At 40.2% G+C, this 25,950-nt stretch overlaps 1 protein-coding gene across 2 annotated transcripts in view; it reads right to left on the bottom strand.

Moving 5' to 3' along the window:
• Window positions 1-25,950, bottom strand: part of LOC138246540 (epithelial membrane protein 1-like) — a 109,821-nt gene that overhangs the window by 41,627 nt on the left and 42,244 nt on the right. For both annotated transcript variants that reach the window (XM_069201204.1, XM_069201203.1), the window contains exon 2: window positions 16,787-17,001. In XM_069201204.1, coding sequence (XP_069057305.1) covers window positions 16,787-16,961 — 175 coding nt within the window. In that variant the 5' untranslated portion in view covers window positions 16,962-17,001. The remainder of the gene's footprint in view (window positions 1-16,786; window positions 17,002-25,950) is intronic.

The raw sequence follows: 25,950 nt of genomic DNA, 5'->3' as shown, positions 1-25,950 counted from the left end.
TCCTGCTGGACCACTCTGCAGTCTTCAACACCGTCTCCCACGACATACTCATCAATCAACTATACCAGATTAGAATCACAGATGCACTCAGATGGATAGCATCCTTTCTCACTGGACAAACCCAAAGAGTCAGCTTCCCCCTACACCTCAAAACCCAAGAAGACCATCTGCGGCATACCCTAAAGTTCATCCCTCAGTCCAACCCTATTCAACATCTATATGACTCCTCTTGCAGACATCAACAGATCGCATGACATCAACATCATATCCTACACTGACGATACCCAGCTCATCCTCTCACTCTCAGCAGATCACACCTCAATGAAGACCAATTTTCACAACTGTATGAAGAAAGTCTCAGTCTAGATGAAGGACAACTGCCTGAAGCTCAACACAGACAAAACTGAAGTTCTGATCTTTGGCAGACACACCGCCCTCTGGAATGAATCCTGGTGGCCAATGGATGTTGGACCCAACCCTAAGACAAAAGACCATGCCCACAACCTCGGCATCATCCTGGACAGTGAACTCTCCATAAAACACCAGTTCAATACCATTTCCTCGGCCTACTTCCATATGATTTGCATGCTCCATAAAATATTCAGGTGGCTTCCCATCAGCACCAGGAAAATAGTGATACACGCCATCATACCCGGCTGACTGGACTATGGCAATGCACTCTATGCAGGTGCCACCTCTGAACTCATGCAAAGACTCCAGACAATCCAAAATGCAGCTGCCAGACTGATCCTCAATGTGTCTAAGAGCACCAACATCACCCAACACCTAACGGACATCCACAGGCTACCCATCCAGAAGAAATGCCAATTTAAGCTTCTGACCCACACCTACAAGCCCTCCATGACAAAGGACCCATCTACATGAACCACTGCTTCCATTTCCACTGACCCACCAGGAATCTTCACTCTACACAACTCACACTTTCACAGGTACCATGCATCTGCCACTCTGGTTAACGCTCCTTCTCCAACCTTGCCACCAAAGTATGGAACACCCCCCCCTTCACCTCCATACCGCAACCTTGCAGACCCACTTCAAGAAGGTACTCAAGACCTGGCTCTTTGACGGATACCTGCAGCACAATGCCTAGATACCTTCTTGGGTGTTAAACCACACTATGCAACTGCAAAGTGATTGATCAAATGACTTTTAAGAGAACAGAAAAATCACTTTACCCTTTTTTACTCTGTCCAGGTTTCCTCACACAAAACATCTCTCCAGCTTCTAGACTTACTTCCCTCGATTCATGCTTCTTATGAAAGGCTTCCTTATAAATCGACCTTTATAATTCTTTTTGACCACAGTAGGCAACCATTCTTGAAAATGAGTACCAAATTGCCAGTCATGATTATCCTTACGAAACGGTGCAATTCCTCTCATGATGGCAAAAGTTTGATACTATGTACCTGTTGGTATAATTCTAAACATCCAAATCATTTTACTAATCTCCATTCTCCATTTCTTGTTTTTGGACATGACTGCTTGTAATGTACCCTTAATCTGATGATTAAATCTCTCTACTTCTCCATTACCTTCTGGGTGATACACTGAGAACACCTTATGCTCAATACCATTTCTTACCAAAACTCTTCAACGTCATCTGCTTTAATTTGCACAACATTTTCTGTAATTATTTACTTCTGTAACCCTTCCCTCAGAAGAATCTTATCCATAAATCTTACAGTTTGTTGAGAGAGCTTTCCAGCTTTCTCATCAAACTGTATTTCCAGCCACTTAGAGAAATAATCAACAGCGACTAGCACAAAAGTACTAGAACCTTCTCCATCCACCACTGGTCCCATAATATCCATTCCAATAACTTCCAAAACCATTTCAGGTAGAATTTAGTAGTGGCTTAACCAATACCTGTGACTTATCTACACTACCACACTCAACAAACTCTCTGACTACTCTTTCAATTTTACCAACCACACCCGACCACCAGTAGCACTCCTTTACTATCTTCTTAATCTTCACAAATCCCAAGTGATCCTCATGACACAAACAGACAATCCTGTCTCCTAGTATACTCAGGGGCACTGCTCAAACCCTCCTCTTTAAAACATTACCAACAACAGACAATTCACCCTGAACCTCCCAAAAACTGACAACCTTCTCATCTAATGAATTATTCACTCAGCTAACTTCTACTACACATTTCATGACTGGCTCCAACACCTAACCTTCATTTAATGCAGTAATCCATTCATTCCCACTTATTGCCATCTCACCCTTAACTTCTTTCCAAGCTAAACTGAGCTCCTCCCACTCAACTTCAGGCACTTTTACCAAAGGTAACAGCAATTTACTAAGGCAATCTGCCACTGTGTTCCTGACTCCAGGCACATCCTGCACTTTCTAACTGAAGTTAAATAACCTCACAAACACGCGGCTATTCTCAGAGTGGCATTCAACATAAAGGTTTGTGATCACATCGGACTAAAATTTCAAAACCCAATATACATTTTCAGCTTATTTCCAAACTCAACACCATGGCAAGAGTCTCCTTTTCCGCCAAAAAATAACATTCTTCAGCAGTAGATAAAGCTCTGAAGGATACACAACTGTCACTTCTACGCCCTCCTGTAGAGTCCGTGGCAGAACTGCTCCGAGGCCCTTTCAATTTGCATCAGTAGTTACAATATATTTCAACTTCAGATCAAAACCTTGTAACGTTTCTGCAGAGCAAATTTCATTTGTTCAAATTCTGGTTGTAAAAGTTCATTCCATCTAAACTATACTATATTTTTCAAAGGTTTTCTCAGATTATAATTTGTTTCTGCACAGTTCCTGATAAACCTTGAATAGATATCTATCAGTCATAAGAAGGACCTTAACTCATTTTTATTTGTCAGTGTAGGTGTGTTACTAACTGGACCTACTAGTTCTTCCTTGGGTTTAAGGCTCTTCTTAGTAATTACATGACTATGACACCCTAACGACTGCATGACAACATTGCATTTCAAAGTCTTAGCAGTTAACCCACATACCTTCAGTTGCCTCAAGACTTCTCCCACTCTGCCATCATGCTCTTGATTGTATCACCCATCAATAAGATATCATCATGAAAAAATAGTGCTCCTTTGGATTTATTAAACAATCAAAACTTCAATTTGTGAAATATGGCAGCCGCCGAAGCCAGCCTGAATGGCATAATAACAAACCTAAAACACACCATAGGTGTTATAAATGTAGTCAATTCTTAGCTTTCACAGTGTAAAGAGCCTGATGTTCTGCAAAGGCTAGATCTATTGATGAGAAACACTACATACATTTAGTCAAAGACAGCATTTCATTTATTTTTGAGAGTGGAAATTGTTCTGCAACAAGATTCATATAGTGGTCTCTCAAATCTGAACATAATCGTATTCTGCCATTTAATCCTGTTGCTACAATCAAAGGTGCAATCCATTCTGCGTCCTTTATTTGTTCAATACTTTTCACATTCATAGGTTTCTCTATCTCATTTTCACTTCACCCCGCACAATCACAGGCAAATCCCTTATTTAATGAATTTTAGGTTTTGCATCTTTTTCCAAGATAATCTTACGGCAAAAACCCTTTGACATTCTAATCGCCCCAGGAAATACTTGAGAAAATTCTTCTTTCATGCATTTTTGAATATCAGTGCCATCAACTAGCACCAAAACTTATTTGAGGCTATTGGGGTTCAAGATTATATTTAATGCTCCTTGATCCATACAACCCAACACACATGGACCATCCTTAGCAACACACAATGTCCCATTTTCTTTCCTGTTTTGAATTAGAACGTGACAAACTCTGTACCCTATCATCAGAAGGGGCTCACACGTGAAACACTCTGGAGAAATATCGGAAGTATTGAGATCACACCCCAATCTACTAAACATCTTGATTGACAATGGTAAAAGGAAACCCTAAGTCCGCAACAATTAAAACCTCTACTCCTCCCAACTTCATCTCACATACTGGTTTATTTCCCATCCCTTTTGTCAAGATACACACACACCATCACTCACTCCCAAAACACAGTCCTTTACTTCATTCCCATCCTCTTAAGAGTGTTCCAGCATTTTTCATTTAAATTCCCTAACTATTTTAACCTTCTCTCTTTGACCATTTCTCCTACACACTTTCTCAAAATATCCTTTAATACCACATTCTGCACACTTCTGGTTAATTGCTGAGCAAATTTTACTATAGGCCAGGTGGGCAAAACTACCACATCAGCAACATGTACGCCCTTCTAAATTGGAAGTGTTGCGCCCTTCCCGCTGGTTCCTCACTATCACCCTATAATTCGCATTCCAAATGGAAGAACCAGTCCTTTTTCTATTCTTCCTTTACTTAACTCTACCAACAACATCCTCCCCCTACATAGGTTGTTCTAGGGCAGCTGTTGGACACTTATTTGAAATCTTTCCCTTACGAACAGTAAAAATCACTTTGCACAATTATGAGTACCCACTTGGCCATAGTCTTTCCTGAATACATTGACTATTTACATGAATTAGAATTTGGTCCCTAATGAATTTGTCATGAAGTGAAAGAAATCTACTTGTAATTGCTAATGGCTTAAGTGCAGATACATACTTAGCAATAAGTTCATTCTTTTTTTGTTCCCTCTGCAAAACCTGAACCTATTATTCGCAATCCAAACACATGAAGAATAAACTAATCCAAGTCTGCTAAAGCATTAAGAAAAACATCTCCTTCAGAAGATGATGTAGGTGTCTTGTCAATCCTGTTATATACGTTCAAACCCTGGGGACCCAAGAGATGCAACACAGTCATTTTCCTCCCATTCTTGCCTATGGTCATCATCACTGATTGTATCCATAAAGTTTTTAAAGTATTTTTTCCACTCCGCCCACTTAATGGGTGGATCTCCTGGTAAAACAGGAAAAGACTGTGGAGGTGTTAAAGAGAATGTCTGTGACGCACACGTTTGAGAAAAATGCTTCCATAAGACAGCCAGAAAAACCTCTGGCAAATCATACAGAACTCATGGTCAGTAAAATCCAAGAAAGAAGTCATGATCAGAATTGCTCCATAAGTCTGCTGAAAGCAATAAAATGCCGAGAACACACCTCCCAGTAGATAATATTCTGGTAAGCACCTTAATTTAACTTCCACCACGAAGTTAAAGAGAATATTCTGGCAAACACCTTAATTCACTTCCCCCACAAAGTTAATGCACCACACTTTCCTCACCCCACAGCACAGTGAATGTTACTCCTCGTCACCGCTGAAACTTCTATGTGGTGTTAGCACATCACATAGAACGTGGCCAGGCCATGACGAAAGGATGCATATTCCCCAGATCCTTCTAGTTGACGCCACTCGCGCCGCATGCTGCAGTGAGACCTGACCAATGTGTGTTAGGCCGTACTCTTGAACATTCCAACAGCCACAGTCGGTGTACCTCATGCTCATAAAGTCAGAAAGCGTAACAACAATCGACGGTCACAGCAAACCTTCTTGCTGCTGCAAATCGAAAGGCCGCCGACTGGCAAGGTGATCCTCCTTCCCACGTATATACTGGAAATCTTACCTTCTGCTGCACATATAGCATATCCAACTGGAATCTTCACACAAGTAATCCTGCACTGTTCACAATTTCTAGAAGTATTACAAATGCATCAGGATCCCCAGGACTCAACGTTTGCAATTTTATCCATAAACCTTATTGAGACCACGAAAGAGATAACCAGCATCTGTACAGTGTGATCCCTTACATGTGACTGACTCTGCCGAGCCCCAACGTTCTTGTAGAGGCACTGGTCGCTCTCTGGCTGATCTACCACCAGGGGCCTCATTACGAGTTGAGGCATTATTAATTGCACCTAAAAATAACTATAGCACAGGCACATTACATATTGTGTGTAATAAATAACACCTATTAAAAGTGATATTTTGCAAACTCTGTATGATACAATAAAAACTGTATGTATTTCCCTGTTACTTTTCAAAAGGTTTGATCGACTGAAATTTAATGAAGATTGAGTTATTTGAATGCGTTAAATACCTTCAAACTTGTAATACTGACTCCCGCGTAAAGAAGGTTCAAGCATGGGTTGGAATATTATGTGCAACTCGTAATCAGGGCCTTAGACTTCACACTATCAAAAACATGTTTGTCTTAAGTCACTGAATATTATTTAAACAATTAAACAAAAATGCTCCACTTGGGAGGTAATTCGCAAGATGGCCGCCAACTGCTGTATCTGAGGATGTCATTTATGAAATTGTTTCTTAAAAGAGACAGGGTAGGCAGAGTCCGCCATCATGTGGTTAATGTGTTCACGCTACAGCATGTGACATTGGGTAAATACAGAAATAAATATTTCTCTCTGTGTTCAATGTACTGCTGCATTCAGATCCAATCTCAGTCATTGGGCACAGTCTGTTCGTGGCATCCTTTGAGACAACTTTCACATGTGTGAGACATGCTACCCATGTGTGAGACAAGCTTCTCATGTGAGACAAGCTTGGCATGTGTGAGACAAGCTTTGCATGCGTTAGACGAGCCTCTCATGTGAGACGAGCTTTGCATGTGTAAGGCAAGCCTCCCATGTGTAAGTGAGGCTCAGCCAGTGTGACACAAGCTTCTCATGTGAGACAGGCTTTGCATGTGTGAGGTAAGCTTCCCATGTTTGAGACAAGCTTTTCCTGTGCGAGGCAAGCTTCTCATCTGTTAGACAAGCTTTGCATGCATAAAACAGGCTTCTCATGTGAGATAAGTGTCATGTTAGAGTCAGTCTTTTCATGTGAGAGACAAGCTTCTCCTATGTGACACATCCTTCTCATATGGGAGATGTTTGCCCACAGTCAGAATTACTCTGATGTCATTCATGTTAAAAGGGAGATCTCTTGTTCGCCCAGTGCAGCTGTGCAATGTCTACCCAGTCCTGACTTTTTAGTGCATGCCCCTTTGCATTCTGGTTCTTGTAGTTTAAGAATGTATTTTATAGATCTAAGAGCAACATTATTTAAATACACTAAAAAATGCAAATAAAATCAGGACTCTTCTTCAACAGCTGTGCAGAAAAATCTACAAGTCTGGCTCAATAGTTTCAATTCAAGATGTTATATCTCATTCTAGAAATTGTTTTTTTTTCTAGTTACACAGTTTCCCTACACCTACATTTGTCTCACTCATAGTCTGGCCAGGAAATGGGTACAGAATATTTAACTTGCATCTTTAAGTTGTCTGATGGTCAAGTTTACAAGAAAACAATTGTGCAAGACAAAATGCATTACAAGAGCAATATGTGCAACCACAGCTCTTGTGTTATACATTTCCAGTGACACACTTTACTACTGATGGACAAAGTTTTGCCAGCACACAACACACAAACAATATGTTTATACATTTTGAAAAACATGTTTCACATGAATGTTTCTGCTCAGTGTGCAGACTAATATGATAAAGTTAAATGCTGAAGGAGATAAAACTGTACAGACTTCAGATCTCTTATAATATGGGGTGGCAGGAGAACCAACAAACGAGGCTGGAAAAAAGGACCTTCAGATATCAACATCATTATAGAAGTGCAAGCATAGCGGAGGGCAGAAAAGGACTCCTTGCCCTTCAACATTTCCCCCTGAATAGTCCCAGCAGGTCTGAGTAAGCTTGACCATCTGGGACTTAAAACCAACACCAGGGCTAGCAAGAAGAAAGAAAACACTCAGTGCCATGGTCTAAAATGTGCACTGGACCTTACTTTAAGAGGTTGCAAAGCACACTCCAGGGGTTAATTACTAAAATAGAGCTTGGAAAATTATGAGTTATAGGTTAATGGTCAGTATCCCTTTAATGATTTGTTGTAAGTAGAAGTCGATTTTGAATGTTTATGTAACATCTCTTGGAGACGTAGTATGCCACAGCCAACTACTTCCTTCTCAAACCACAAGACTTCTCAATCATTGAGCACTGCATGGGGTCCTGTGGATCCTGCAGGTACGAGTCAATCCTCTAGGAATGAGGTCTGATTACCACTAAACTGGTCATCCTGTCCAACAGCTGCCAGCTGTAGATCACCAATGATGTCGTGCGGTAAGTGAGGAGTGCAGTCATTATATTTCACCTTGGCTAGAGTTATAGTTGACTAGTTCTTTCACTGTCTCCTTTGCTCAAGATCCCATCGTCCACACTCTTCTTCAGTAATCTGGTAGTCGGACTTTGGAATGGTAAGTGGGCCTATCTGAATTGTACTCTGGCTTATCTACAGTTAATGAGGGTGCAGTCCATTCACAAAGTAGGGGGGCCAGATCCCTCCTATTTAATTTTTCCCGACTTCCCATCAGTACCCTTTAACCTGGCACCATTAGCCAAAGCAACATTGGTAAAGCAAACCTGGCCAATTGCACAAGAACTCAGGTGCCAACACTCCCAGGCATGTACCTCCAAACACATTAAATTTGAAAAGCACACTGAGGTTCCTGATACTCAACCAACAAACAACATATACATGCAAAGTCTCTCTTGTACTTTTAATGTGCTCCATCTAAGGATCCTCCCCCTTCTCATTCAGGGGACATATCGCATAAGTCAGACCAGCAAAACGAAGCATACTCTGTGGCAAAACCACTGTAAACCTGCTGCAAGTTCTAATATAATCTGTTGCATCATCAAAGGGCACTTCTAACTCCATAACCATCGTTTTCGATGTGCATGTCATGTCAGACCTCAACATACTAGTACAAAATATCTCATCTGATCTCTTTACACAGTACTACCCGGATGGGAAGGATGTAATGATTCTTCAAGGCAGCATCTACATTTTTCATCCTACTACAATCCCCCACAAGCAACATCTCTCAACATGCTACGTGACTCTATATCATGGCTGAGTCACAAGGGTCACAAGGTCAAAGAGTCTAAAACCAGCCTAAAAGAGAATGAAACTAGAACTTACAGTCTCAGAATCTCTTATCAAGAATACATCTGATGGTAACAAAACTTTGGTTATAAACCTAAATGTGGTACATGATATACAGGAAAAGAACCAACACTAACACCAACTTCCTGCAAGCAGAAGTGCTGGGGATCAGAAAAGACCTAAAAGACCTCAAAATCTGAAAAGCCAATGTGGAATCCCAGTAAGCAGAGATGTCTATCCAACCCTCTTTCGCAGGTCCTGACAAACGTAGAATTGTTTACAAAGGACAATCATGTATGTTTATGAAACCTAACAAATCTGAATTGGTTAGAGAAAACAGATCTGAAACAGTCATGCATGTAGGTACCATTCTACCTATGCCTTATAACCCTTCTCCAAGGCCAACATATCTCAAGAACCAAACACAACAACTCCTTCTACAATCATCTAAATTAACACCAGCTCCACCCAGGCCTAACACAGACACACACCATAAGCAAGAAAAAGTAAACACTATCTGCAACTAACAACAAAAACATGATAGCATGCACCTATGGGCAGTAAGCTTACAATAACTGCTCTACATAACCAAAGTAAGATCATTCAGTTTCTAATAAGTACTCTTCCACCTCATTGTTTTACTGGTAGGAACATATGTAATTTCCATGTTTAATGTCAGGGTTGGGGCATGGGTCCTAATTGAATCTTAACCATAGCTCCAATATTTGTATCTCATTTCACTGAGGGGTTCCCTCAATGGGGTGGGGCCGAAGGTTAGTGAAGGGACTTTGTGGGTTCTGATTTTCTGTTTTATTCTGTTCCTTCCCTATTGCTCCCTTTGTCCTTTCTATTACTCCCCTATTTCCCTCCTCTTTCTCTTCATCTCCATATGGGCATGTCAGATAACAGTCCACCACATACTTTGTGGGTTCTAGACCCCTAGTATGACCCTCAGTTTTCTCTACCACCCGCAGCACCAGTCCTTGCCGAATCAAGGCAGAAAGGTTTAGTTCCAATTAGAGTTCCATCAATTACTTATCTCCCACATGTACTATGCCACCCATTAGAGTACTATCATTAAATATCCAAGTTTTTAACATCCATTAAAACATTTAAAAAGACACAGACTATTGTAACAGGTTAAAAGACAATATAGACTTTTGTTTTACAAAAAATAAAGTTGGTTACAGCAAAACAATAATTATGAGATTAGTGTGGGGAGAAGACAGAGCCTCTGTTGATGCAATAAGAAAAAAAAAAGATTAACTGCACTAAACTTTAAATGCTGTGGCGTATCAGTTATTTTGTCTGAGCATGACAACAATGGTAGATGTAAGAGCAAGGATATGTACATGGCATATGTACACACCCAGAGATGACGGCCAACAATTCTGGCACTCCCTGAACATAAACATATTGCAACTCGAACGTAATGCCATTATCATTTTCAAGGGACTTCAACCTCCCATGTATGGCATACTTGACAGGCAATTTCTGTCTGAATTCCTTGCATCCAAGTCAAACAAGTAGATATGTAACATACGCTTTACCAATAAAGTAGATGATGCATACAGAATCACAATCTAGATAACAGGGACATTATCTTCTTCTTCTTTCCTCACCAAAGTTACTCTCACATGGATTTTTTACTAGTAGATTCCGCAGTCTGTCAAAGATATATCAATAAAACAAATAGTGATCTCTGAACACACTTGCATAAAACTAACTTTACAATTTGGCTCTCCAAGTGTAAAAATTACCTCCTGATACATGAATCCCAAAATACGTGAGAGTAAGTCTGTTGTAGATGCACTAGATATAGACATAAGACTCTTTATGCATGAGAACACAAACTCATGTCCTTCTCGATCACTAAAATAAATCGGTTATCACATAATTAACATAATTTATATCAATCACATAATTTAAAAAAGTAGATTAATGAATAATTACTTAATAAACTTCCCATCCAGTCCCGTATACACCCAACAGCCTGATATACACAATAAACCACTATTAGCAATTAAACAAAACATTCTAAAACACTTAAAATTTCAAACTATAATTACTAAATAAATAACATTTTTTAAACAATAGTTTATAATATTATAATATGAACTAAAACACATTAAAATAATTAAAATACAATATTTTTCAACTATATTACTGAAAATGATTTTAAAAACAACAATATTCTTAAAACAATATTATTTACCTAAAACAACCATATTCTTGATAACGATATTCTTGCATCACAATATTTTGTATCACAATATTTTATTTCTGACATTTCTGTCTCCCAATATGTGCAACTCAATATTTTGCCCAAACACCCTCTTCAACAATCATCAGCTCTCTCAAGCAGTCCTTAAACATTTTGATCTCAACACTAAAGTGTATGTCACAGCCATGGAAACAACAATTGTAGTTATACCTAAAGAGGGCAAAGCCCCTTTGCATCCGAAGAGCTTCAGGCTTATCTTGTTAATCAATATGAGAGGCAAGATAGATGCCAAAATTCAAGTTACACAATTATAAAAAAATCATTATGAAATTACTTCAGGCCTCTCATTCAGAGTTTGTTAAAGGCGGACTGGCCTGCAACAATACGTGTACTTTCTGCCACATTACAAAGAAGGACATTATCTCTAAATCTCTAAATCTCTAAATCTCTAAATCTCCCTCAGCAGCAATTGCCCTTTGCCAAGGTCTCCACGCCCTATCTATGTACCTTGATCGATCGATGTGATCTAGATGGCAGCTACTTGACAATAACTATGGCATTAGATGCATGTCCAATGGCAACATTCAGAATTAATTGGACCAACTCAGACCCCTTCTACCTACAATAGAGCACTCACCAAGGTTGCTTACTCTCTTCCCTAACTTTCCTGTTATCAACTGACCCCCTTTTATGACTTATACAAGAAGGCTCCAATATCAGAGAGATTACATTTAAATTTGGCACCCTCAAAAAACAGAATATTGCTAACAATGTCTTGATCTTCATCGATGGAGCAGATAACTTCATCCTGGTGCTGCTGGATATCATCCACAAATTCTTCAACATCTTCTGATACAGAAAAAAAACAAAAGGGCCTAATTTAGAGTTTGGAGGATGGGGTTACTCTGTCAAAAACGTGACGGATATCCCAGCCACTGTATTACGATCCCATTATATCCTGTAGGAATAATAATACAGAGAATGGGATATAACATCACATTAATGACAGAGTAACCAGTCTGCCAAATTCTAAATCAGGCCCTTAGTCCTGCCCCTAAACCCTTGAAGTCTCGCTATGTGCATTAAAACACAAGGCTACAGAGGTTCCAAAATATATTAGATACCTAGATATATGGTATGGCCTAATGGAGTTGAGCAGATAAATTCAACAGAAAAACCCTTGCAAAACTAAATGACCTACTAGAGACCTTAAAAATTATGGTCAACCTGGTAGTTAACTTTGTATCTCACATGGTCTCCATCAGACTTCCTAAAAATGTTTTCGACTCACCTCAGGAATTCCATGGATCAAAAAAGGGCTAAACCTCTGTTTAGATTACAACCAGGTTGACGATAGAGTCCCAAAGTGGTTTAGTTTCCAAACAGTGGGCCTGATTCTAACTTTGGAGGACGGTGTTAAACCGTCCCAAAAGTGGCAGATATACCACCTACCGTATTACGAGTCCATTATATCCTATGGAACTCGTAATACGGTAGGTGGTATATCCGCCACTTTTGGGACGGTTTACCACCGTCCTCCAAAGTTAGAATCAGGCCCAGTGTTCCTTACAGGCCAAGGTACCTGATGTTTCTTTGAACACCATGGAAGCTAAAGATATTGGTGTCTAATTGAACAAGACGCCTCTTACCTCTACTATATTCTTACTATCCTGGCAATTAAGCCAATTATTGCCTTCAACTCCAAACAAATATTCCTAGACACCACAAGAGCTGTTGTGTTTCTTGGTACTGAAAGGACTAACCAATTAACCAAATCCAACTAAATATCCCTCTGAAAAAAACAAAATACAGAATTGACTGCTCTACCAAAATTGGACTTACATAGGCCAAGAAAGGAATATCTCTCATCAAAGAATCTCTATGTATACAGCAGGTCGTTATCTTTCAGAGTATCTCAGTATACCCCCTTTACCTCTAACCTAATCTTCTCTGGCTACAAAATATCCAAAATAGGTGTCCTCTGAGACCCCAGATGTCTGAACCTATTTAGGAAACAAAAGAGGTCACTCATCTTCCAAAATATTTAAACCGACCAACAAATACTGTTGGAGTGTAGCTTTTATAATCAAAATTAACATGAACTGCTTGCAAATAATGTGTAATGAAGCTGCATAGAAAACGCATTAATATGTTTTTTTAATGTACGTGTTTGAAATGTGCCCACGGGGAGTGGCCACCAATGTATACGATGATTAATGAAATTGACTAATAATGAATTATTAATGTACTAATGTATGATTCTGTTTTAGTATTAAGAGTTATATCTTAAGGTTTTGCTGAATAAATCATTAGGCCTTAGTTAGCAAGAGCGTGGGCCTAGCTGTCTGGTCTCATATTAAATGTGTTTTTCTAACGTGCACTGTGCTGTCTTCCTGAAGGACATAAAGCTGTACTTTTCCAGAAGTTAGAGATGTGTGCAGCCGTAGTAAATTCTTTCTCATGAGACCCGACTTGCTCAAGGAGACATTCTTGTTCAATGCAACAGTGTAATTCGCAACAGGTACAAGGTTGCCTGAACTGGTAAAGACAATGGAGCTACTGACTGAAGCTGTGCGAGTAACTTTTCCTAACTGCCATCTCACCTGATGGAGACGCAAATCACAGGAGCCAATGAACTGTATGAGAATTGTCTTAGGTGAAAATTCTAGTAAAGTGACCACTCAACCATTGGATAGAGCTAGTGGTGCACAAAATACAGACCAATGGGAAATTAGAGACTTTTCTGGCAAATTCAATTTAACCTTTTGTCACAAGGAGACATCAACCATGAGAGGGACACCCCTGCTGTTACTCTGGCATTCCGTCTTTACCCTTGCTGTTTGATTATTCAAACCATCCTCACCTCGTCTTGCACGATATCCATTTCTTCATCTCCTTAAGAGGGAAGAACTTTCTGCCCTTTTTTCTGAGACTTTGCTGTTCCTCCCTGGCGGATGGCGAATCGACTACTGTCCTGTGGACGAAGACTGACTCTGTATGCTGACCCATTATGGAGGGTAACTATATGATAATGAATTGTAATTGTCTGCTTGCCTTTCCTTTCTAGGTACCAACTGCTTTTGACAGAGACCATAGTTAGACGTTTTTTCCAAATTTGTGTTACTAAATAGTTTTGCATGAAGCCCAACATGCTGATGCTAATTCGAGATTAGTTAAGGAGTTCACTGATATTGGGTTCAAACAGACAAACTGACTGAATCTTTGCTGTGTTCAATAGATATGCTAATGATACTCTGCTAAATAGATACATGTTGACGCTGTGTTTTGTTTTAATGTTTATAATCTTTGCTTTGCTCAAATCTTATTTGAGTTGCCACATTATAACACTGTTGATGTGTTTTCTGGTGTTGAGACTAAGGGCCAAATGTAGCAAGCATTTTGCATGGTGCAAACTGCGAAAATCGCAGTTTGCGCCATGCAAAATGCCGTTAGTGATGCTCATTCACAACTTGCGAGTCAATACCGATTCGCAAATTGTGAATGAGACTCGCAAATAGGAAGGGGTGTTCCCTTCCTATATGCGACTCGCATCGCTATGCTAAATTGTTTTGTGACCGCGAATGCGGTCGCAAAGCAATTCGCAGTTACCATCAGTGTCACACTGGTGGTAACCCATTCGCAAAAGGGAAGGGGCCCCAATGGGACCCCTTCCCCTTTGTGAGTGTTGCCAAAAAGGGTTTGTCAGAGCAGGCAGTGGTCCAATGGACCACTGCCTACTCTGAAAAACCGAAACCAAAAGGTTTCGTTATTTTTTTTATTTTGCAACTCGTTTTCCTTTAGGGAAAATGGGCTGCAAAATAAAAAAATAAAAACTGCTTTATTTAAAAAGCAGTCACAGACATGGAGGTCTGCTGACTTCAGCAGGCCACCATCCATGTGAGTGCAGGGACTCGCCATGGGGTCGCAAAATGCGACCCACCTCATTAATGTTAATGAGGTGGGTCTTTGCGACCCCATAGCGACTCGCAGAAGGTGTCTGAGACACCATTCTGCATATGGTTTTGCGACTCCGAAATTGCGAGTCGCTCCGAGTCGCAATTTCCGAGTCGCAAAACCTAGTTTTGCTACATCTGGCCCTAATAAACTTGTTAGTAGAGTGTAACCAATAGGGAATAAATATTATAAAACGTACTAAATTCGTGTGGTTATTCATGGCAGAAAGGTCATGTTGTGTTTCAAATTCATATTGATGTGATTAACTAAATTGATTGATTTGCTGTTGTGAATATTGATGAGGTTATTGAACTATTGATTGGCATGCTGGACAGAGATTTCATCTTAAGGTGTCTCCAATCAGGGTCAAAAGGTTCATTGGCCTAAAACGAGTCCCAGAGTAAGTAAATTACCTAGGGCGGGACGCGTTCTCAATACACATCCAGGCTTCCCACCCCTATTCAGCATAAATTGGAAAAGGAGTTCAAAAATGTTAGTAGAGATCCACTATCGGATTAAATCTGGACTAAGATTTGTAAAGATACCCTGAAGGATAAACTGATTCTAACCCTCCCTTTCTCAATGCAAACTCTTCACATCATACAAGGTCTATTGGACCGTGACAAACTAGCTAGATGTAACCTGATTGAATCCAACATATGTGGGAACTGCAAGGAATCCACATGAGATACTGAACACATGTTCATCAACTGCAAACTAGTCAAGCCTTACTGGGATTATGTCTCTAACTGTCTCAACAACATCTTTCAACACACATCGAACTAGCCTTCCCCACAGTCAGAGTTCACTGGCTGCCCCTAATATCCCCCAACTTATAATATCTGCTAGGAATCTATTACATTTGTTCCAAGCAATTGTGATAACGCTCAAGACCGGGTGGAAATTAGCATTCAAATCCACAGCTGGTGGGCTTGGACTTCTTGTATTCACACAGCTCTCACATCAATCAGATCGACAACCTTAATAACATGCCCAGTTTATGGAGCATCGTGGATAGGCTTCTGCAGGAAATACATTCTCTATATAAGCTTTGATATTCATAGCCACAGCCACAGCTATGCAGAACAGTCCACCTTACCCTCCCACCTTGATACCTGTCCTTATCTACTTCTCCTACAATCTATTGGGATGTGAAACCAAACACAATGCTCACTTTTTCATTTCTCGATACATATAAATGTACTTCAGTCAATCAATCAGTTTTTATAAAGCGCAACTACTCACCCGTGAGGGTCTCAAGATGCTATAACTTTAGTTATAGTATGTACACCACCACACCACCTCACATCTACAGTTGAGCTGTGTATCGTCTTATACCTTATATGCTGTGGCACTGTAGCCTACATACTCAGAATATGTACTCACGTTTATGTACCCAGTGAATATATTCATCCACCTATATATATTTCACACTAACATGCATTATTTAATCCTCTTAATCCCTACACAACTGTATTTACTTACATTGTCTTCAAATTCTGGAAAATTAAATATTCGAAATTTGGTGAACTTTGATGGTGAATATAATGGTGAGAAAATAAAACAAAACACTTGCTCAGGGAAAGTAAGGGCATCATCACTGTTTTTTTGGCGAGATCTGTCTTCTGTTCTTTTTTAGTGACTAGTCCATCAGTAACTCTGCCCTCTCTTGAAACAGAGGTGAGAAGTCTGCATGTAGTCGGGAAATGATGTAACTCACCTGAAACACTAGGTATGGTCCTACAAAATGAATCTGAATATAAATCAATGCAAGCAATCCAAAGACCAAAATAAGTTGTTGGAGTGACGACCCATTGATTTGTCGCTACAGAGACGATGAGAGCAATGGCACTGATGAGGTTCAGGAGTAATCCAGACACTTTCCAAGCAAACATCGCAATGGATGACGTTCACAGTGTTGTCTTCAGTGGGATGCTGTAAAAAACATACAGATTATTAAGGACACATAGGCAGCACTCCTTCTGCAAAGGATTGCACTGAAAATGTTTTTTAGTAGTGTTATCTGTGATGAACTGCTTTCTATGCTGTTTCTCCTGCCCAGGTCATCTAATTTATATTTAGACTTTTCAGTATAGGTAGTTTTATTACAATTTAGTAAATTGAAGAGTTACTGTGCTCAACGTAACTTATCATTCTGAAATACTGTACCTTTTACCAAAATATTTGATTCATGGATATTGATAATTGCTTGGACCTGATTAGATATTAGCAATCAGAGTGAATAAATAATTTCTTTCCTTGACAACTCATATCTCTTTGGTGCTCTCAGAATGGTATAGTGTAGGAAGGTTATATTAATAAGCATTGCCAAGCCACTGGTTTAACCTTTTGTGCAGTGCATGCACACATTCATCCCACTTCAGGACTTTCTTTTTGAAAAAAAAAAAAAAACAGTTTGGTGGTCAACATTACGGAGCCCTGCACCAAACTGATAGCGGTTCCTGTCAATGCTTTAAACTGGTGGAGAAATGGGGCATCTAATATGTCCCTAAATCTCCCAGTGCCTAAAACAAAAACCAATGACAATTTGAATGAGTGTACTGTGTAATTTAACTGATGCACATGTAAAGAGTCAAGTTTACGCCATCTAAAACTGCAATAAAAAAGTGCACAATTATTGAGGCAAGGTGTCAGAGTCACCAGATCCTCGGGGTCTGTGCACGTTCCCCACACGTCCACCACTGAACAGCTCCAAGACTCTGATAGATAAATCACAGAGACTGATAGAGTTCAAGAGGGGAAGAGGGGATTAGGAAGGGAACGGCTGGGAAGGAGACCTGTAGTGAGAAAAAGGTTAGAACACACAATATGAAAATTATATCTCCTGAAATCAATACTAAACTATGATTCTAAGCCTAGTCACTCTGAAAACATGAACAATCTAAGAGTTAAGTTTAAAATGACTAAGTTTCAAGATGGCCGGATACCTGTAGGGAAACCAAGATGAATTAAATGAAAACTTTCTTATTCAAGTACTTTCCTTTACATGAGAATCAGAAAAAACATTCTGACTAAATTTTAAACCAGTCATATAAACCCTGTTTTAAGAATGTATACTAGGACCATACAATTTTGCATCTAGAAACTATGGCCGTCTGTGTACTCTTAAAATGTTTCAACACAAATGGCGAATATTGCAGATATATATATATATATATATATATATATATATATATATATATATATTAAACACCATAAAAGGATTGTGCACCATGAATAACACAATATGGATTCAGGAAATAAATCACATAACTTGTCAACTCAAATATTACATAATAAATATCTTAGAATAGTGGCATACAATAAACAACATGAATTAAACACGAGGAGAGAATTGTGTGTCTTGCCAATTCGAGTGTTACCATGTAAAATACCAAGAAATGGTAACATGCAATGAATATCAAAGTCAAATCCTCATTAATCGAATCACACGTCTTGCAGATTTGTAAAACACGATATAAATGTCAAGGATTAACAGCTCACAATAAATAACAAGATCAAAGTACAATGAAACAAATCGCGCTTCGTTTGCTGATTCTTAAGCCACCATATAAATGTCAAGAAATGGTAGCGAGCAATGAACAACAAAGTTAAATGCTCACGAAACGTGTTGCGCGTCTTGCCAACTCGTAAAACATCATGTAAATGTCAAGAAATATCAGCGCGCAATGGACAACAATGTCCAAACACCACAAAACGAATCACGCGTCTTGCCGATTCTTAAGCCACCACGTTAATGTCAAGAAATGGCAGCACGTAATGAATAACGAAGTCAAACCTTTATGGAACAAATCGCGCGTCCTGCCTATTTGCAAACCACCATATAAATGTCAAAAAATGGCAGCGCGCAAGTTTATTCATTTAAGAATTACAACCAAGAATATGAAAATTCTCAAATCTTGTGTGGATTTGTGACCAGCATCTGTATCTGCAGCCATAGCATGGGCATAATATGGGCACACTGTTCAGATGATTTAGAGTCATTTACCGAGCCAAGGGTCCAAAACACATCTTGTGTGGATTTGTGACCAACATCTGTTACTTGCAGTCATGGTATGTACATAATATGGCCATCAGGGAGGCAAGACAAATGTTTAGTTGCTAGTAGAAACTAGAAAACTGGTACAGGTTTCATTCCAAATTACACAAAGCCTTGATCTTCGAATGTATCCAAGCAGAATGTGCTCTTTTAGATATATTACGGTAATGCATTAATCTTAACTCTTTATGATCAGGAGCCTGGGACATCATGAATAGGTTTAGTGAACTTCCACTATGGCCCTTGATGTAACCATATGCATAACAACTCAGATTTTGACCGTCATCACGTCTCACTGGCACGGTCTGATAGCCACTTCTCTTGCAGGAGCAAAAGTCTGTGTAATGAGACACTGGATATCCCCACATCGAGGGAGTGACAAGCAAAACTTTACTGTATGGTGTCATATGAAAGATTCTCTTAAAAGATGAAGTCCCCATTTGGAGGAATATGATAGAATATGGGCCGTAGTCCTTGCAAGGAAATAGATTTTACTGTCTTTACAAATAGTGGCGTTAGAATTCTTTGTTCATACCAAACTTCCACTTCTTACAGACTTGCAGCAGATGTGCATGGCAATGAGGCCCTCATTATGACCCTGGCGGTCTGTGGACCGCCAGGGTCATGGTCGCAGTCGGAGCTCTGCCAAAGCGGCAGTCCAACTGCGACATTATGACCGTGGAGTTACTGCCATGGTCGGACCACCGGCACTGCCACTTTTCGGCCGCCCAGCGTCCTGGCGGTGCCCACGGTCCTAATCTGCCAGTGAAGGCTGGTCGATTACAACCCCTCTCTTCGCTGGTGTTTACATGGTGGTTTCACCGCCATGTAAAGACTGTTAATGAAAGGGTGGCGGGCACTTGGCATGGGCAGTGCAGGGGCCCCCCTGGCCAGCCTCGTCGCACAAAGCAGACATCGATTTGTGAGACGGGTGCTGGTGGACTCGACGCACAACAGCATTGCCGCCGGCTCTAAATAGACAATGTTGTTGTGTGTTTCCGCTGACCAGCGGGAAACACATAATAGGGCCGGTGGGAAGGAGAACACACTGGCTGTCTCCTGACCTGCGGAAGTTTGGCGGGCAGCCTTTTCAGCCCGCCAAACTCATAATTAAGGCCAGAATGTCTCCTCTCTCTGCTCACTCTGGGGATGATAGCTACATCCTATATTGAGAGTGTGACAAAGTATTCCATGTTTCTCTTACCTTTCTTGGTAGTCACAAACATAGGCATTTATACACTATTGGCATGTTTGTATGGGGAATCTGACCACCTTACTTGTGGGTAAGAGCTACTGGAACTTATGTTTATGTTACCTTTTTGCAATGAAATTGCTATTGTTGTGGTATGGCTTAAGGATGATTACAGTGGGAACAGTGGGCATTTACCCTTTTGTATTGGTAACATAATTCATGCTAGATATAGTGAAAGCATAAATGTCTTTCAGATTCTTGTGAGTCCATCTTCTCTCCTCCCTGGCCTTCCCTCATTTACTTTTTGTGCTCTTTTTCATCCCCCTTTTCCCATACCAACCATTCTTCAGTCCCTATCCTTCATCCCATCACTTTGTTCTCAATTCAGTTTTCAGTCTGTTTTGAAGCCTGATTCAAGATCCTATAGAAGGGTACTTTGCTGATGTACCTCCTTAGTGAAACAGCAACACACAGTCAATGCGCTTCACACGAGAGAAGGCTGTGATTCGACTAAAATTGTTTAAGTCAATTTGCTCACATTTGTTTTTTTTCCTGGTAGGGATTTCCCTGGTCTTTAGTTCATTATTTGCAATTTTTTCCTGCGTCATTGGAGCTTGTATGATCTTTAGCTAACTGCAGCAAGACCTTGGCAAGTGCAGTTTACTAGTGTGGCTGGTATTGCTTCGATTACTTACTGCTAATCATAATTGCTCTGAGTCTATGGTTTTCAGGTTCCCGACATGACATGAGAGATAGTCAGCCACCTTATTCTCTTTAGGAACTTCTCTTTGTGAAAATATTCTTTATGCCATCTTTACTACTTATTATGATCTCACCACCGTAACTTTGCTGATTACTTCACATGAGTTCATAAAGTCCAAATAAGAAAGAAGTGAATGGGGGTTGCAAAACAGGACTGGGACAAGGAAGACATAGGTGGTAATTTTGACATTGGCAGTAAAAACCGCCTACCGCTGTGGTGACGGCTGCCAAAATACCACCACCATGGCTAACATCCATCCGCCATATTATGAGCAGTGCCGAACTTCCGCCACAAGAAGGTCGAAAATCCAGCAGTGCTCATGGTGGCGGACTGTGGTAAGGTGGCGCTGCTTCCACCAGCATCGCCATGCCAGTAGAACACCACCAGACATATTATAGCAAGTAATAGGGCCTGGTGGTGTTCTGCTGGCGGGGCGCTGCTGGCGGTAGCAGTGCCCCTTCCCGTTCCCTGACAGAAGACCTCCTTGCTCAAGGTAAGGTGGGCTTCTGAAAGGGGAGGGGGTTGGGAGGGTTGGGGTTGTTGTGTGTGTGTGCGTCTGAGTGTGTGCATGAATGTGTGAGTGTGTGTGGATGCGTCTCTGTGTTATGTTGTTTGTGTGGTTGTATGCGTGTGAGTGAATACGTGTAAGAATGGTGAAGTAAGTGCTTGTCTGCATGTCAGTGTGATTGTGTGTAAAAATATGTGGGATCATGTCTGGAAGTATGGGTGTATGAATGCGTGTATGCCAGTGTGAGTGATTGGGTGTATGAGTGGTGTGTGTCTGTAGGTGTGTCCGTGTATGGGGGGGTTGTGTGTGTTGGGGGTGTGGGGGAGCCACCTACCGGTGACAAGGAAGGAATTACCTGTCACCGGTAGGGCCTACTGCCATGGTTTTTGTGGTGTTGCTAATGCCACGAAAATCATGGTGGTAGGACGTCTCATAATGCCGCCGCCGGTACTGTGCCAGCTGCTGGGCTAGAGATTGATATCTCCGGCCCGGAGGCTGATACGGCCATGGAGGTATGAGTGGAGAAGTGGTGGGTTGGCTCCAGAAGTATAAATAGTTCCACTGGAACCTTACACATCCAGATGTTAATGGAATTAAAATTGTGGGAATGCACCTAAGTGGCAGCTCTTCAAAACATACACAAAGAAACCCCACCTGATTAAGCCATGGGGTTAGCTACACCTGTAGGTGATCAACCCTGAATCTAGTCAGGCATTTCACGACCAAAGGCAACACATGCTTGTGCAATCACTGACAGCCCGCAAAAGTTTAGAGTATCTATGTACATCTTTTTGCCTTTAGCAGGACCTTCAAAAGAAACAGACTATACATTAGAGGAGCAAAACTCCTCCATCCTTCTCCAAATAACATGACAAAGTAATTTTAGCATCTAAGGAATGAAGGAATTTACCACATACACTCAGGCTGAAATATGTTCAAGACAATTTCCTTTATAGCATAAAACTGTGACGGAATCCTTGAATAAAATCTAGTCCAGGTCATAATCCTTATCTGGAATAAAACTAAAATACGTAGAAGTGATCAAGAAAGAGTCCTGGTCACATAACCTATGTGCAAACATGACAGCGCTAAGAGATGAAACCTTCACTGAGAGCCATGACGACTGTGCAGACTGCAGCACTTTATTAAAAAAGATCTTGAAACATGTAAAACTGCTGGATGATCACAAAAAGGGAGTGGAAATTAGCAATCAGTAATTTAAGTTATCAAAAACATTCGGGGACTAAGCCTACAAGACCAATCACTTCTGTCAATGGACCTAACAATGATTGGAACCTCTTAATAGTGAACGCTCAGTGTTAAAACAGCAACATTCTTCAAGCAACCATAACTCACAACCTAACGTGACTATAACTTTCTCCCCTGCCATGCACAGTTTTCTCATCAATGATTGTTTTGCAAATGTTGTAGTAATAATATCAATGATGCCATAGAAGGTGTCATCAATGATGTAATTAGTGGAGTGGGGTAATTAGCTGTGCATGGCAAAGGCAAAAGTTATAGTTACTTTAGGGCACGAGTTATAGTTACTTGAGGTAACCATAACTATGACTGCTGAATTTCTATGGTTTTAGGCAAGCAATTCAGAACCTTACTATAACGTTCCAGTAAACTTTTTTTTTCAGTGAATGTCTATGTTTTTTTTTAGTACGCAGACATAGATATACAACCAGCGCCTATGGCCAGGCCCGGTGGCCAGCTCTCCTACATGCACCCAAACCCAAGCAGGGCATGCCGTTGGTTGCAGTGGGTAGGGTTTAAAAAAAAAAAATCTGGATCTACCTTGTGAATCCACGGATTAGACAAATAAAAAAAAGGGTCATTGTTTGTCCACTTTATGTGTCCTATGGGATCAGGATTCCTGTATCCTGACCTCTTATGTGTTTTTGCACTCTTCCTTTCCCACTCCCCAGCTGATGCAACAAACAAAATGGCGGCCGCAACTTTTCTGTCAGGTTGCGGGTAACCAATCAGGTCTTTGCTTTTCCCTCCGGATCCGCGGATACGATTCTGGATCATCAACGTCCCCATATGTCTATATTTCTTTAACTCTTATATCTCAGAAACTACTGAATGGATATACACCAATAGCTAGCTTTCTGGCAAATTGTGTGTGATTTCATCCAGTGGTTTGGGCTGGACGTTGTGTTCAAAATCCCTATGGGAAAATGCATGGGGAAAAGGCATTATGTGGGACCCTAACTTTTTCTTGGTCCCTCCTTCACAGAACACCCCGAAACTTTCACAAAATCAGCTGCACCGACTGAAGTATAAGTTTTGAAAATTTCTTGAAGGCTTGTGAGGTGGCGCCAAAGTCATTGGGAACACAAAGAACGCTTGTTCTATGAAAACTAGGTCCTCTATATAGTATATAATAATGTATGTATATATGTATATATACAGATATATATATGATGTATATATATATGTATATATAAAGCTCATCTTTATTCACGAATACTTTGCATCGAGATATATACAAATTTGAATTTTCCTAAATTTCTCAAAAACTACAGAACAGATTTACTATAAATAACCAAAAGTGTAATCTGCGTACCGACAGCTAGCGTTCTGCTAAATTTTGTGTAATTTCGTCCAGTGGTTCGGCCTGTAGTCGTGTCTCAAAAAGCCTATGGAAATTAACATGGCAAACGCAACCTTTTTTCAGCCCCCTTTTTCTCAGCCCCCGCTTGACAGATCACGCCGAAACTTTACATGTGCAACAAGAATCACCGTGACACTTTTGTTTGAAAATGTTGTTAAGATTCGTCAAACGGTGCCTAAGATGTAGGCAAGTCAAAAAAAGCTTTTCCTACAGAAACTAGGTCCGAAGTATACCTACCTAGTGGCGACCACCACTAGCTAATACATATATATATATATATATATATATATATATATATATATATATATATATATATATATATATATATATATATATATGCATATATATATACACATGTATTCACTAAAAAAAACAAAGGTTAAAGTAAAATTATGGTTAAGTGACATGTTCAGAAATAACATAAGATTTGAAACTAAAATAAACACAGAAATTCACTAGCTATAGTTATCTCAAGTAAATTTAACTCACGCCCTAAGGTAACTATAACTAGCACCCCCACCATTCACAGTTTTCTCACTAAATATTTCATTGCAAATGCTTCAGTGATATTATCAATGATGTCATAGATGTCATGAGTGATGTATAATGTGGGGTAAATAGCAGTGCAGAGTTGGTGAGCTATAGTTGCCTTAGGGCACAAGTTATAGTTACTTACTTTATTTTCAATTTTGGCTCCCAGGGGGTCCCTTTGGGTACCCCTCATGGGGCCTGAGAGGCCAGGGTAGCCATACCTTTCCTCCTTATACCATGTTTTTTGTATTTTTCAGGAGAGGGCACCAAGGGCCACATGCACAAAGTCACATTTCCTAACAGTGCAATTCGCTATTCCAGGTAATTTGGAAATGCCAAATTGTGTTTTCATATGTGCAAAAGGCATTTTCGATGGTGCAGTTTGAGATTTCTAAGATGTTGAAATCGAATTTTTTGCTTTTGAAATAGGAAATCACAAATTGGTACTAACAAATAGAGAGTCGCTAATATTTGTACAAACAATTTCTCAATTGCAGTTAGTTACAAAAAGGCCTTTTAGGAAATACAAATACCATCAATGTATTTCAAGTGGTAATCAGGTGCAAATTATAACAAGCATTTGCAACGCAAGTTAGAGCTATTAGCACTGTAAATTCCTAACTGGACTTTCCTTGACAAATAAATTGAAAATGAAAAGTAAAACAGTTGACATAAGCAAGTCAATTCAAAGCGCCATGGCCGCCAGGAGCATGAGCACAAGAGTTATTGGCTCCCTGCGTGAATGTCTAGTAAGGATCATGGCTGGGATGAAAGGAAACTAGAGGAGGGGCCATCACACACAGTAACAGGGGGAAGCGTGACGTAGTGTGATGGGCAACAAAAATGTTCACTTAGTGAAATCACATGGGAGGGAAATCAGCACACAACGGAGGTGCATTTCACAAAATGCGCCAATAAAAATGAAGCATTTTAGCCCACTGAGAGGTTACAACAGGCCAGATGCTCACCAAAAATGCATCAGGCTCTTTCAAAATGGCGCTTTGTATGTCTTGTTGAGGAGGATGAGGATTTTGGCTGGTAGACAGAGAAGGAGACAGGAGAGGATATTTAAGATGAGGGTCACCTTGTTTAAACAGACTGAGGAGGAGATTTATGGGAGGTATAGACTGCGTAGTGAGATAATTTTGAATTGAATTGCTGAATTACATCCACAGCTAAAAACCCCAACAGCAACAGCAATGCA

This window comes from Pleurodeles waltl, chromosome 7 (assembly GCF_031143425.1).
Source record: "Pleurodeles waltl isolate 20211129_DDA chromosome 7, aPleWal1.hap1.20221129, whole genome shotgun sequence".
Lineage (NCBI taxonomy): Eukaryota > Metazoa > Chordata > Amphibia > Caudata > Salamandridae > Pleurodeles > Pleurodeles waltl.
Note: the sequence above shows the minus strand (reverse complement) of the source record. Positions and strands in the feature narration are given on the sequence as shown.